The 12,578-nt window shown below is 38.6% G+C and overlaps 1 protein-coding gene across 1 annotated transcript; it reads left to right on the forward strand.

The window, feature by feature from the left end:
- Nucleotides 1–1,824: 1,824 nt before the first annotated feature.
- On the forward strand, nucleotides 1,825–10,392 carry LOC145770520 (pancreatic secretory granule membrane major glycoprotein GP2-like). The gene is made up of 10 exons (XM_082582190.1): nucleotides 1,825–1,960; nucleotides 2,689–2,764; nucleotides 3,258–3,402; nucleotides 4,328–4,494; nucleotides 5,241–5,353; nucleotides 6,041–6,185; nucleotides 7,092–7,193; nucleotides 7,688–7,754; nucleotides 8,671–8,866; nucleotides 9,912–10,392. The coding sequence occupies exons 1-10, from the start codon at nucleotides 1,921–1,923 to the stop codon at nucleotides 10,139–10,141; spliced, it is 1,281 nt and encodes a 426-aa protein (XP_082438316.1). The 5' UTR covers nucleotides 1,825–1,920; the 3' UTR covers nucleotides 10,142–10,392.
- Nucleotides 10,393–12,578: the final 2,186 nt, after the last annotated feature.

The raw sequence follows: 12,578 nt of genomic DNA on the forward strand, positions 1-12,578 counted from the left end.
TGTTTGGATGTAACGCCTCCTAGCGACAACCAGTAGCACCATCTGAGGAGCAGAGACACCAATGGATCAGGATTCAAGTGTGCAACAATCTACGCACAAAAACCCAGTCCCCACACAAAAGTTAAAACAAAAGGAAATTTTTACAACTAAACTAAAGCAACGTTGGTCAAGATATCTTGGGAGTCACGTCCCTTCAGACCCTCCACTACTTTGGGTTTAATTTTTCTTTAATTTCTACACAATGCTTCTTTGCATCACAAAAGGAATGTGACCATCCGAATAAACGTTTCTTTGACAGCGGCGTTTCCGCTGCTGAACAGATCCATCTATAACGCACCCTTGTCACTGCGCATCCCTCATTATGATATCTCATTATGAACTATTTTAAACCTGAAAATAATAATTGTTAAGAGGTAAACTTATCCTTTGCTGAGTTATCTGGAATAGCCCCGAGGCAAGCCAAACTGGTTTTGACTATCAATGCTCGTGACGTCATAAACGAAGACCTCAGCCAAGCGCGGCTTCATACAGCGATTGCGTTTACTGCAACTTGAGCAGACTAGATTTCTAAATGGTTTTTATTAGGTCATGGAGAACACCTTTACAAATGTTTTGTAGATCAGTAATTAACTTTTAAATGACTGAGCTTCGACAAGTGTACAGCTAGACTACATTTTTCAGTCAGCATTGATCACAAATGAAAGGTTCGTTTAGCTGTGAGAAATAGAGATGCTTAGAAAGCTCTCCAGAGCTTAAAAGGCTGCTGAGACTTACAAGAATAACAGAACAAGCAATGAAATCATCAGAGAACGAATGCAAGTTGAAGAGCTGGAAGACAAGCTGAGAGAGACACACCTTCAATGGTTGGGTCACGTCGTAGGAGAGACGAAGATTATGTTGGAAGAGAAATATGACAGTTGGATATTTGTAAAAGAAAGCGAGGAAGGCCGAAGAGAATATGGCGAGATGTGTGGCAGAAGATATAGAAATAGTGGAAGTGAAAGAAGAAGATACTGCTGACAGAATGTTGTGGAGTACTGCAATCTACACCAACAACCAACATTGAAGTATGGTAAAGCCATAAGAAGAAAAAAAAAAACTTGGGCTACAACAGAAACCAGTCTTTTGAGAGCCCATTCTTTATTATTAATTTAATGAATGGATTAACTAGTAGTTTAGATTACAGTGTTTGCCACAAAACCAGCTGCATTTACTGACAGAATGTGTCATGTGAGCATCAAGGCCGTCGATATCAATACGATATTCCGGCCTCATAAAACCAGACACTGTTAAAAACAACAACTGCAAACAAGTCACAGCTTTGAAAATACCTAAAGAGAATTACCAATAAAATCCAGAAAAGAGACGTTGGTGGTTTGTTAGCAGACTTATCAGCAGTCTTAAGTTGTTCCTAAATAAAAAGATCTTGATGCGAACGCTCTATTCTACAGTATAGCAAAATACAATACGGTTTTCTTTCCAAAGGGTGTTTTAGGCCCCTAATATTATGTAGTACCAGGCCCCAAAATTTGGCTACAGTCCGAAGCCATTGTCAACCTGACTGGTTTGTAACGCTGTCACCATCACGATAATAATTAATTTAAGCAAAATATTATTAACAAAAAGAACTCGTTACCATTGTTTGAAGACTTTTTTTCAACAAGCACTATGTGGTGCTCTGCAGAGTGAAATATATTTTCACCTAAAATCTGAGTTGATTCTAATCATCATGTCAATTTCTATCCACTGCAGTGATCCGTAGTTTGGAAATCCATGAGGTAACAGATTACGGATGATATTTTAGTTTCTTCTTTCAGTTTCAGATTTTCACATTATTTAAATGTAAAAAAATATGCTTTGATAATCCCAAACTGCTTCAAACGCCTTTTATTGTGTATTGTTCGAATATTGAATAGGGTCATGAGTTGGAGAGTTGGTTTGCTGCTGGCATTGTGCGCAGGTAAGACCTTTATAAACGATTCAGTCAACTTTCTAAAATAGCTACTTTCACCAAAAGCGAAAGTTTTCATTGAATCGAGTATAAGCAAAAATTGAAGTTTGTCGGTTTAATCAACAAAGAATCTCCAAAAAGTTGTAAAAGAATTCTGCTAGAACATTCATCTGCCCTTTGCTCTGATATTTGAAAGTTGAGGTAGGTTATTGAACTTTCAACACAATTAATTTTTCTTCCTTAAACGCTCAAGTTACACAATATGACATGAGAGAAACATTGACTGGAGTGTTTTTAGAGCATGCCACATATTAAGACATCATTGCGTTGGCCTACTGCATCAGTTTCTAACTTCTCATAAGTCTGCACTGTTACTTTACAATTAAATGTTAATAATTTCCACTCTAAAATGACTTTCATTTCCATTTTTATACTTACGAGAACACTAATTCCCTGCCAAACTTTACTTCAGCAGACCATGGCCCTAAAAAAGGCCGTAGGCATTTCTCTCCATAGCAGCGTACTATTCATACATGCAAAAGCAACGGCTATAGTCGAAAGGGCGCCTCTCCGTAATCGACGGCATGCATTTAAGTGTCTTGGCCAAGGACACAGACACATGCTCTTGAGCTGTGTCAAACTGGCTGCAAACTAACCATGTAACCTCAAAAAAGTCACATCCCTAGTGTAGGTTCAATCTTGATTCGCATCAGGTTTTTCTTGTTTTGTTCCAACAGGGGCAGTTCTTGCTGAAAAAGAAGAAGTGACTTTGGAGTGCCTTTCCAACAGCATCGTGATAACGTTCAGTCATGGGTGAATTGTCCAAATGTCTGAGAACGAACGAAATAAATTACTATTTGCTTTGTGGAAAATTAACTCCAACATTGTAGGCTACAACTAACGAGTGATTATATAAGCTAACAACAACAAAAACAAAATGAAATATGATTAAGTCTGTTTGCTACGGTTTCAGACGCTTTACCTACGTTGTTAAAAACATTTTAATCAGACTTTTCATACATGCATAGCATTTGACATACCTTACCACATTTTATTTGAAATCAGCAATTCGTCGATGCAGTTGAATGTTTTAGGCTGCTTTGTTGAATTGGTATGTAGTTTATTTGGCATGAAGTTTATTTATTGAATTGGTATGTAGTTTATTTACACAAATGTCAACACAACCTGTGAGTGGACCAAAAAGTAAATGATGATAATGGACAGTAGCCTACAAAAAGCTGTGATTATGTCATGAAATGTTGACAACGCTTGACATTCCTCGGTAACTCTTGTTCCAAATGTTTAGCTACTTCACGGCTAACGAAATCGACGTCACCTCGGCCAAACAGATCCATGTCAACAGCAACCCACAATGCCACGCCGATGAAGACAGCGAAGGCTTCATACTTACCCTCTATCAACCCTTCAGTGGTTGTGGGACCCCCCCTGAGGTGTTTCATTGTTTACATTCGAAGTTTAAGGCATAGCTCCAACATTTCATTGCTTTTCATTTAATTGTAAAAGGACAGGAAGCGTTTTGTCAATTATTTTAATTTAAACAATTTCGTAAAATAATGTTTGTTGCGTCATCACAAAACATAATTGACAGACTTTTAGAAACCATTAAGTTTCATAATAATAATGCCCAATTAAGAATCTAACAATGAACTTGTTTTAGTCTGATGCTGCGAGTTCGCTGAGATAGTGGTGGTTTGCACTTGCTTTCGGAACACAGTTTCCTAGTCATGTGCTATGACTTGGGAGCTGTGATCCCAAAGCTACTGTAGTGCAAACTGCCACTACCACAAAGAAACTCAATCTATTGCATAAAAAAGTGATGTTGGCGGTTTTGTTCGTTATAGAGACATTGTGCGAGTGACACAGGTTTGAAGTTTCAGCTTATAACCGAAGTGTAATTGTCAAGCATCAACGATTTTTTATAAATAAAATATTACTTTTTATGAGCTGCTGTGCTACTCGGCTAAAGGCATTATCTTCATTGTAATGCTTATTGTAAACAAGTCATGTTAGGATTCTTAAAATGTCGGACAAATTCTTAGAAAAACATTGCGCAAAGACGGTGTTGAAAACTTTAGGAGACATTATCGTCAAACAATAAATCTGTTCCCATAATGAGGCAATCCATCAAACTTGATCGTTATTAGGTCTAATTATTGTTATGGCGTATGTACAGAACTCTACTTTACTGAGTTATTTATTATGTGCATTAGTCTTGTTGCTACGAGTCACGTAAAATGCACCAGCAATTGTGAATGAAAAATGAGCTACTCTGTTTCATTTTCTCGTTGTCTGTTTAAAAAAGGTTGGGGTCATTATATAACGTTCTTCTTTAACTGTTTTAACGTTTAATTTCAGCACAACAGCGACAACTACATTTACAGAAATGTCATTGTCTTTTCCAAAGACGGTAATCCATCACAAGATGGCGCCTTGCTGACCACAAAAGCTCTCCTCAACTTCACTTGCGATTATGAAGACAAATATAATGTATCTTCCGAGTTCGCGCTTACTCCTGACATCAGGTGAGGATCATGTGGTTAGCTTCAAGAAAACGAAGAACTGGAATTTTGTAACATCTTTATTTCAATCTTGGATGTTTGGTTAGTATAATAATAATACTTCAAATAATTCACAGAAGAAGTCACAGGCCCGCCCACGGTCAACCATACAATAAAGTGTGTACCAATTAATACGTAAGGGTCTTGATATAATAGTTAAAAATAATCAGAGACAATCTTAAAACCTGAGTTGACAGCGTCGATGTATGAACACAATTGCCCGTGCAAAATGCTTCATGCCGTGCGTTGGCGCAGCCTATGTTTGAAATCTACACTCACTACGCTAGAGTTAGTAATTAGTTGTCAAGCCTCCACTTCCCAGTATATAGGCTACGATTATGCGCGTTTGTTCATGTTGTAATTGCTGGTGGTTGAAGACTTAGTGTACGTTAGCTGGGAAGGCAAAGGAGCCATTCCTTGCGTCCACTTTCAAGCGTGTTTAAGTGCTGTGCCAAAGCACAATCAGGTGACCTTTCTGTATGTCGACCCTACGTCCATTTTAAAATCATCTCAGTCAACTATCTAAGATTGAAATAAAGAAGCTGCATAAAAATCATGGTCCGTTGCTTGATTGGTTCAGTTTTGCTGTTGCCAATCGAATGTCCGGAGCCTTCAACATTGCAGAGGAAATTTAAGTGCGGCCTTCAAGATGTGAATGAGTTAAGCATTGAAAAATGAAACTGACCGAAAAATATATTGATTTCTTTCAGGACTTTAAACTTTATCACCTCTCAAGGAACTTTGGCTGTGGAGATGAATTTGTACCAAAGAAGTGATTTTCATCCAAAGAGTAAACTTGGATACAGGCCAAAGATCATTGTAGGTAGGTTGAAGATGATTTTTGTGATGCCTTATTGCTCCAGGCTTTCAGAAACGAAAATAGGAAACAAAAAAAATTACCAAATTATGTGATTGCCTGATTGCTAATTGCTCCAAGCTTATTTTTGAACCGCTAGAAAATAATAAAAGTAGGCTGTACATGCAATGTAGAACAATTCAAATTCTACATCGACCTTCTGCGAAACACATAGGCTATACTCAGGCCCCAATTTAAGGGGGGGGGGGGGGCAGAGGGTGTAGGTGGTAGGGTAGGGTAGGTAGGCAGGGCCCCCGATCTAAAAGTGCCCCGGGCCCCCCATCAGCTAAATCTGGCCCTGGCTATAAGCTTACTGTATTTAATCGCCATCTTTGCTTGCAGCGGATTGCGCATCACCATGGGTTATCTGTTTCCATGAGTCACGGTTTTTGGCTAGCTCGTCCAGTGTCGTCAAATTGAGTTCGGCTAGTTTTAGCTAGTTCGCCCAATATTGTCAAGACCCATCGTCATAAAGATCTATTGGACCAAAATTCTTAAGTTGGCACCAATTCAGTAAAACACATTAGATGTTTCTTAGCTTTATTAGTAAATTTATGCAAAAGTTTTAAATTATGAAACAGATTTTCTCAAAACCGTCTGGCCCGTCACTGAAAAACTGAAACTTTTAGGCCAATGGTTGTCCTTGCTCTGCAGGCGTTCCAGTCTATGTCTCTGTGGACATGGTTGACGTGTTTGGTACGGATGAGATTGCCATGACAATGCAGAGTTGTTATGCAACAACCAGTGACGATTACGGGGTTGCTCCAGCGGAAAACTTTCACTACCTCATCATTGGAAGGTAAGAGCCAGATGGTGTACGTAGCCTTTCAGGGTGCAACCATTGCCGTTCAAACATGGTAATGGACATACATGTATAATTTTTCCATTTGTGTTCTTTTTAAAGATCAGATAGTCTCTAGTCAATTTTGTCGCCCTTATTAGCCTTGAATGCACTGTAGCTTCGTAACGTGCCTCCGGTGCCTCTATGGTGTGGCTTGTATGTGAACAACATTAATATGTTGTATTATCTGGCATTGTACGTTGAAATGAATGGGGAGCTATACTGAAAGCAAACTTAATAGATTGATGGATTGATGATAATAATTTATGTTTTGATCGCCAAGTGTGTCGTATCTATATAATTTTTATCTGGAGGAAAATTTTCTTCTCACTGACAAAAGCCCCCTAACATTTGGTTCTGGACCTTCTCGTTCTTTGGCATAAACGCGATAGCTCTCGAGAAGAAAATCTCTTCAATGATTTGGGAAGTGGCGCACCTGCGCAGTGAAGAGAAATTAAGTCGTGCTCCTTAAATAATTTTTAGACATTTAAATTTCAAACTTATGATTTTAATGCTTTTGAAACAACGGCAACCATAGTATAGGAACTCTAAAATCTTACCAAAAAAAATACCAAAAGCAAAATCTAACTCATTCTATGGCCACTCAATTCAACCATGCAGAGCTTGCGGCATTTCATTGATTCTTATCAGGGCTGCCAAATTTGCTCTGCTGTTTAGTAGTTTGCCAATAATTTGGCCATACAAAATTAAATGATTTACGTGGGGGCCTAATATGATTTATTTTTCTAATTGGGAAAAATTAGGTTTTATCTTGATTTTACGAGTCACACAAATGTCACACATTGTTATGTTTTCCGTAATCTAACTTTTGTTTTTGTGTTTCATAAAACTATTCTCCTTTAGGTGTGCCAATTATGACGACGGGACTGTTCGCATCTATTCCAACGGGGTCGGATTCCAGTCAAGATTTTCATTCCAAATGTTCCAATGGAAGGATGGTGTTGAGTAAGACGAAGTAGCAGAGTGAAGCTCTTGAAATGTAGAATTAGTGATAGACTCACCAACAAAAGCGGTTTAAGTGGACAATGAGATTAATCGTTTATTATTAGAACAAGATTTAAAAACCAATTGACGTCAAATTCATCTGAGGAACTGCAATCTGCGATTCCAATTAGTGGATTATGATTTGTGCCCGAAGGAAAAGCTTAGTCCAATATCTTTAATGGGCCGATTTTAATCGGTAGCTAATCTGTTGGTATGAAGCTTGAATAACTTGAAAAGTTGTTGTAATGAATAATACCTGCAATGATAAATTTATTGTTGGTTTGAGGTAAAAGTTAAATCTGGATTTCATTCGGTTTGATCTTTCGCTTTGTTTCGTCACAATCAAGCAACGAAGAACATTATTGTAACATGGGATGTCAATGGCAAGTAAAGACTGGCTCACGCTCACTTACACCAACAATCGCTGTTAATTTATCATGAGCAACATGTTTCAGGTATGTGTATCTACATTGCGAGGTTCTAGTTTGCAATAAAACTGAAGAAAGCTGCTCTGGATCTGGGGTGAGTTGAAACACTTGAACAAATTTTGTTACGCATTTTATTAATTTATTTTTTATTATAACTTCTTTATCACAAATTTATCAGAGTTAGTGTCGCCAATCAAAACACCAGCTTCTGTAGGCTTTACAAAAAAGATCATTTTTATTCCAGCTCATCTGAAGAATAAGCAATCAGCAAAGTGAGTGCCTTGATAGGGCTGCCATGCACATGTTCATTTAGCAAGTAGGCTTCAGAGTGACCAGTCTCTAAAAAGATGCATCTCAACATGACGTCAGCGCATGATTCATAAAAAAATTGTTAACAAACTTTTAGTCCATAAGTTACATTACAAGAATGGAATCTTGCAAAAATCTGGAAAGTTGCAAAAGCAAGTTTCTCTTTCATGAACAAGTGAAATGTCGCCAATCTACCTGAAGATCATTGCGTGCCTAATGACTGAACTTTATAAAGTGTGTCGTTCTGTTTTTGACATACTGTAGTGTTCCCAAGGCTCATTTGTTTAATTGTGTCTGCGCACGCGTCACCTAATTCGTTAGCGCTTTACCTGCGGGAAGGCGCCTTCTTAAAGGTAGAGCCAGTAGGCTATTGTTTCACTGTTTACTTTCAATCACTTCAGTTTTTTGTTAATGCCGTCCGGATGACTGATATCTTTTGGTATTGATATTTTTGGTGTTTGTAAAGAACTATTTTTTAATCCTTCAAAAAGAAAAAACAAATAAGCTTCAAAAAATTGTGCGTTACAGGAAGTTTTAGAAGAGGATAGGGAGACTTACAATACAAGATTTCTAAATTTGAAAGTCACCGCAATTTTGAGGGACGACTCAAATAGTTTTTCATATGCAGTAAAATACTGCAAAATAGAAATAATACCTGTCCTTGAATGGGTGCGCTAAAACTTGCTGCTTTGTTTCCCCAGCCATTATGCAGTGGATTGGAGGAAGAAGAAACATTTGCTAGAAGGAAAAAAAGATCTTCGCCTGAAGTACAAGGGAACACTGGCTTCCTTAGTCTGGGCCCAATCTCTATTGCAAAGTTAGAAAACGGAAAAGCAACTATTTCTGACGTTGAAAGCGAAAAGGTCCCGGATGTGGAAGTAACAGAAAAGAATCAAAGTAATTTTTTTTTTGCTTCACATGTTTTTTGTTCTACTTCGGTAATGTGCCACGCTACAACGTTTTCATTCCCTATGATAAGTATCACGATTGTCTGATGCCAAGATATCTCTTGCAAATGAAAATGCTTATTAACAATACATACTGTGGTAAACATTTATATCAGGGATAAAGACAGTTGATATTTTAATGAAAGTAAATTAATCTTGTCTGACCGCCTGATGGAAGTCTGTATAATTCAGTTGTCTAACTCCACATAATACTGTACGGCTTATGTTATTAAATTTGTATTACAAATTAAATCAGAAGATGTTCATAAATTTTTTAGGACTTATAACCAATAAAATTAATTTGATAGACAAATATCGAATGAATACGTTTTACAGTTCGTCTGATTCTCCATGCAAGCTAGATGCTTGTTTAGTAGAACTTATTGTGTACTGTTTGCATCATGTGGTGAACAACTGAACATGCCCCTATTTATATGAAAGCATTTTATAGAAGAAAATGCACAAACTATGCACGCCAACTATTCTCCACATGGTTAGAAAATGAAGTCCTTTTAACGTGCTTGTATCGCATTGGTTGGTTTTGAATCTTTATCCGCGGACTAACAAAGCCTTGATAAGTTATTCCTGGTAGTTTCGCATACTTCTAGAGGCTCTTGACGCAGGGCCGGTTACCAAGATTTACAGAGTGATGTTTCCGATTGTTGAAATGTTGTTGTAGGGGAATTATTCCATTCACTAAATGCCGCTGAATGGAGAGCAATCCTGAAAGTACGTTGTTCAAGCGCACACCAATCGAACTTGCGCCGCGTGATCTTGAGCCGGGCGCGTAACCACTGAGCTAACGGGGCGGACGATGGCTTATTGGGTCTCGTTTACTGTAAAGCAATGCAAAGTCTAATTTCTTCATGCAGGATTTGAATGTGCCTGCGAAGCCATTACGTGTAGGCTAATTAGAAAACAGTATTGCCATAGCCAATGCTTTAGTGGTTTGCTACAGTATAATCAATGATTGTCACATTGTGCATTTTTTTTAGAACTTCTCCTGGCTTACATATTCGGATCACTGGCAGCAGTCCTTATCATCGTAGGTATCGCACTTATCTTTCTTACAATATCAAAGAAAAAAAGGAAGAATAAAAAGAAAACGAGGCTTCCTTCGTCTCCTCCTCCTCTATACCGCTCTTCTTCCCCCGGATCCTCACCACACTCCGACCTAACTCCATACTCATCCATTCACAAGGAGAAGCGCTTGCCCATCAGTTAGAAACATTGCCATGAATTGACTGGAGTTAGGGCTACTTATAATGAAGTTCATATCGCTTTAACGATAAATTGATGTTGATTGATGCAAAATCAACCACAGAAAAACAAACGTAGGCTAATCCTGATCTTATGATAGGATGACGTGTTGCAATAAAAACTTGGTTTCTGAAGACAAGATTTTTCTATCTACAGTTAGCAGTATTGGTCTGTGTGTTTGCATTTTTAACGTTAATAAACATCATTTCCACACCGTGTTGGTATTTATTTTTACATTCTATTACTGCCTGCACCAACGCTAAATAATTTCCACCTTGTGATAATGATTTGAAGCATTCTTGGACAAATATTTTCTTTACAGTAGAGACATTCTAAATTCTTACCAGTGATGTGGTTTGGCGTAAAGTATGCTAATGTACAAATTTGTTCAATAATGACCACGTCGAAAGTAGGCTATTGAACCTTATCATAAAGAGGTAAATAAAGCACGGGCTAAGCTGGCAGACAGGGTTATAGGTGAATTGTTCGTAAACAGTTGTTCGTAAAACAATTGTTCGTAAACAATTCTTCGTAAAGCAATTCTTCGTAAAGCAATTCTTCGTATACATCAATTCTTCGTATAGGTGAATTGTTCGTAAACAGGTGATAGGTGAATTGTTCGTGAACAATTTTTCGCAACAGCAAGGTTTGTCTTACAATTTCCGATGAAGGTGCATAATGCAAATTTTCCTGAATAACCAAGTTACGACGACATAAACAAATAAGCACAATGAAAAAGCGCATTTTTTGTTAGTTATTGGAATGCAACAATAGTCTGTGTTAAGCAATTCTTTGCTTACACTACCAATACTACTTTAAGTAACTTCGTACAAATTGTCCACGAGCCAAGTTTAGTATGAAGTATTGTGTGCAATTCCACGCAAGTAATCACAAATTTCATTATCTTGAAAGTCTTGACGCCAGGTTCGGACGACTCTAGTTAGTCTTTCTGCACTGTCCTTGTACTTCTTCTTCGGAGGGGGTCCTGCCTGGCCACTGACATAATGTTCAATGCGAACCTCATTTAGGTTTTGCTCTCGCTTGATTGCAGATATGAACTTCCAAATATCTGGATGATTTGCAGATACCTGGAACATGAACCCTCTGTGTCATCCTTCAATGCTATTATTAGTTTTGGGAAGGCCACTGAGGACGCCACCATAGCAGTTCCACATTTGAATTGCAAACATTGGAGGACGGCGCCCTTGACGACAATCTGGGCGCTCAACCCAAGTGTCTTCAAAGTAGTCAATTAATGGCTGAGCAACATCTGGTAATCCATTCCCATCGTCTTTCTCCAAATGCACTGGCACAAATAGAAGAAACAGCCACGGTGAGTTCATCATCATCATCATAATCCATCGTCGGTTTGTTCCCCACTAGTGGGGGTGGCCGATTGTTTCCGCGCAGCAATTGTTTTAATCCCTTTTCTCCATTTCACCCTGTCCCTTGCATCTTCCTCCTTCAGTCCGACTTTTTTAAATTCATCCTTCACTTGTTGTTTCCACGTTCTTCTTGGACGACCGCGTTTCCTCTTCCCATCCACCTTTAGATCTAGTGCCTTTCTAAGAAAACTTCCTTCCTCCCTCCTTATCACATGTCCATACCATCTTACTCCATTTGCCCTTGCCAGTTGGTCTATGGTCTCTCTCATCTCTAGCATATCCAACAATTCTTCAGTCCTTTTTTCCCTTCTCGTTTTCACCCCACACATTGCTCTCACCATTGACCTTTCCGTTCTTCTCAGGATTGCCAGTTCACTCTCTCTCAATATCCATGTCTCGCTACCATATAGCATTGCAGGCCGCACACAGCTCCGATATACTTTCCCTTTCATCCTTAGTGAGAATTTTCTGCCATACAACATTTCCCCACATTCCCTGAACTTTGCCCAGCCCAATCTTGCCCTTGTTGTCACCGCTGCTTCACATCCACCACTTCCATTTATCCGATCACCCAGATAACAGAAGTCTGTCACTGTTTCGATGCCATGGCAGAACTCATCATCATGGCCTTCCACTTCATTCCTTCCTTTACTGCATTTCCCACAAACAAAACACTTCGCCAATCTTGTTGCGGCTCTCTTGACATTAGCACATCTTGCATGTACCCACTTTCCACATTCCTTGCATTGCATTGAATTTCTCATCACTCTCTTGCCACATATTCCACAGGGATCTACTTTGCTCTCAACAACTGTTCCTTCTGCTCCACTCACCATCACTTTTGTTTTTTCAAGATTCACCTTCATACCCTTAGTTTCAAATGCTTCTTTCCATTTCTCAAACTTTCTCTCCAGTCCCTCCATACTATTACTTGTCAAGACCAGGTCGTCTGCATACAAAATTTCACTCAATAAGCCCTCCCTCACTCCTTCAGTTACAACGTCAACCACAATAGCA

Source organism: Aplidium turbinatum, chromosome 5 (assembly GCF_918807975.1).
Source record: "Aplidium turbinatum chromosome 5, kaAplTurb1.1, whole genome shotgun sequence".
NCBI classification, from domain to species: Eukaryota; Metazoa; Chordata; class Ascidiacea; order Aplousobranchia; family Polyclinidae; genus Aplidium; species Aplidium turbinatum.

Excerpts from the sequence above, each read along its gene's own strand:
- LOC145770520 (XM_082582190.1), top strand. The coding sequence starts at position 1,921 with ATGAGTTGGAGAGTTGGTTTGCTGCTGGCATTGTGCGCAG. Across the intron at positions 1,961-2,688 it reads GCTGCTGGCATTGTGCGCAG|GGGCAGTTCTTGCTGAAAAA; the intron begins GTAAGACCTTTA and ends TTGTTCCAACAG. Across the intron at positions 2,765-3,257 it reads GTGATAACGTTCAGTCATGG|CTACTTCACGGCTAACGAAA; the intron begins GTGAATTGTCCA and ends CCAAATGTTTAG.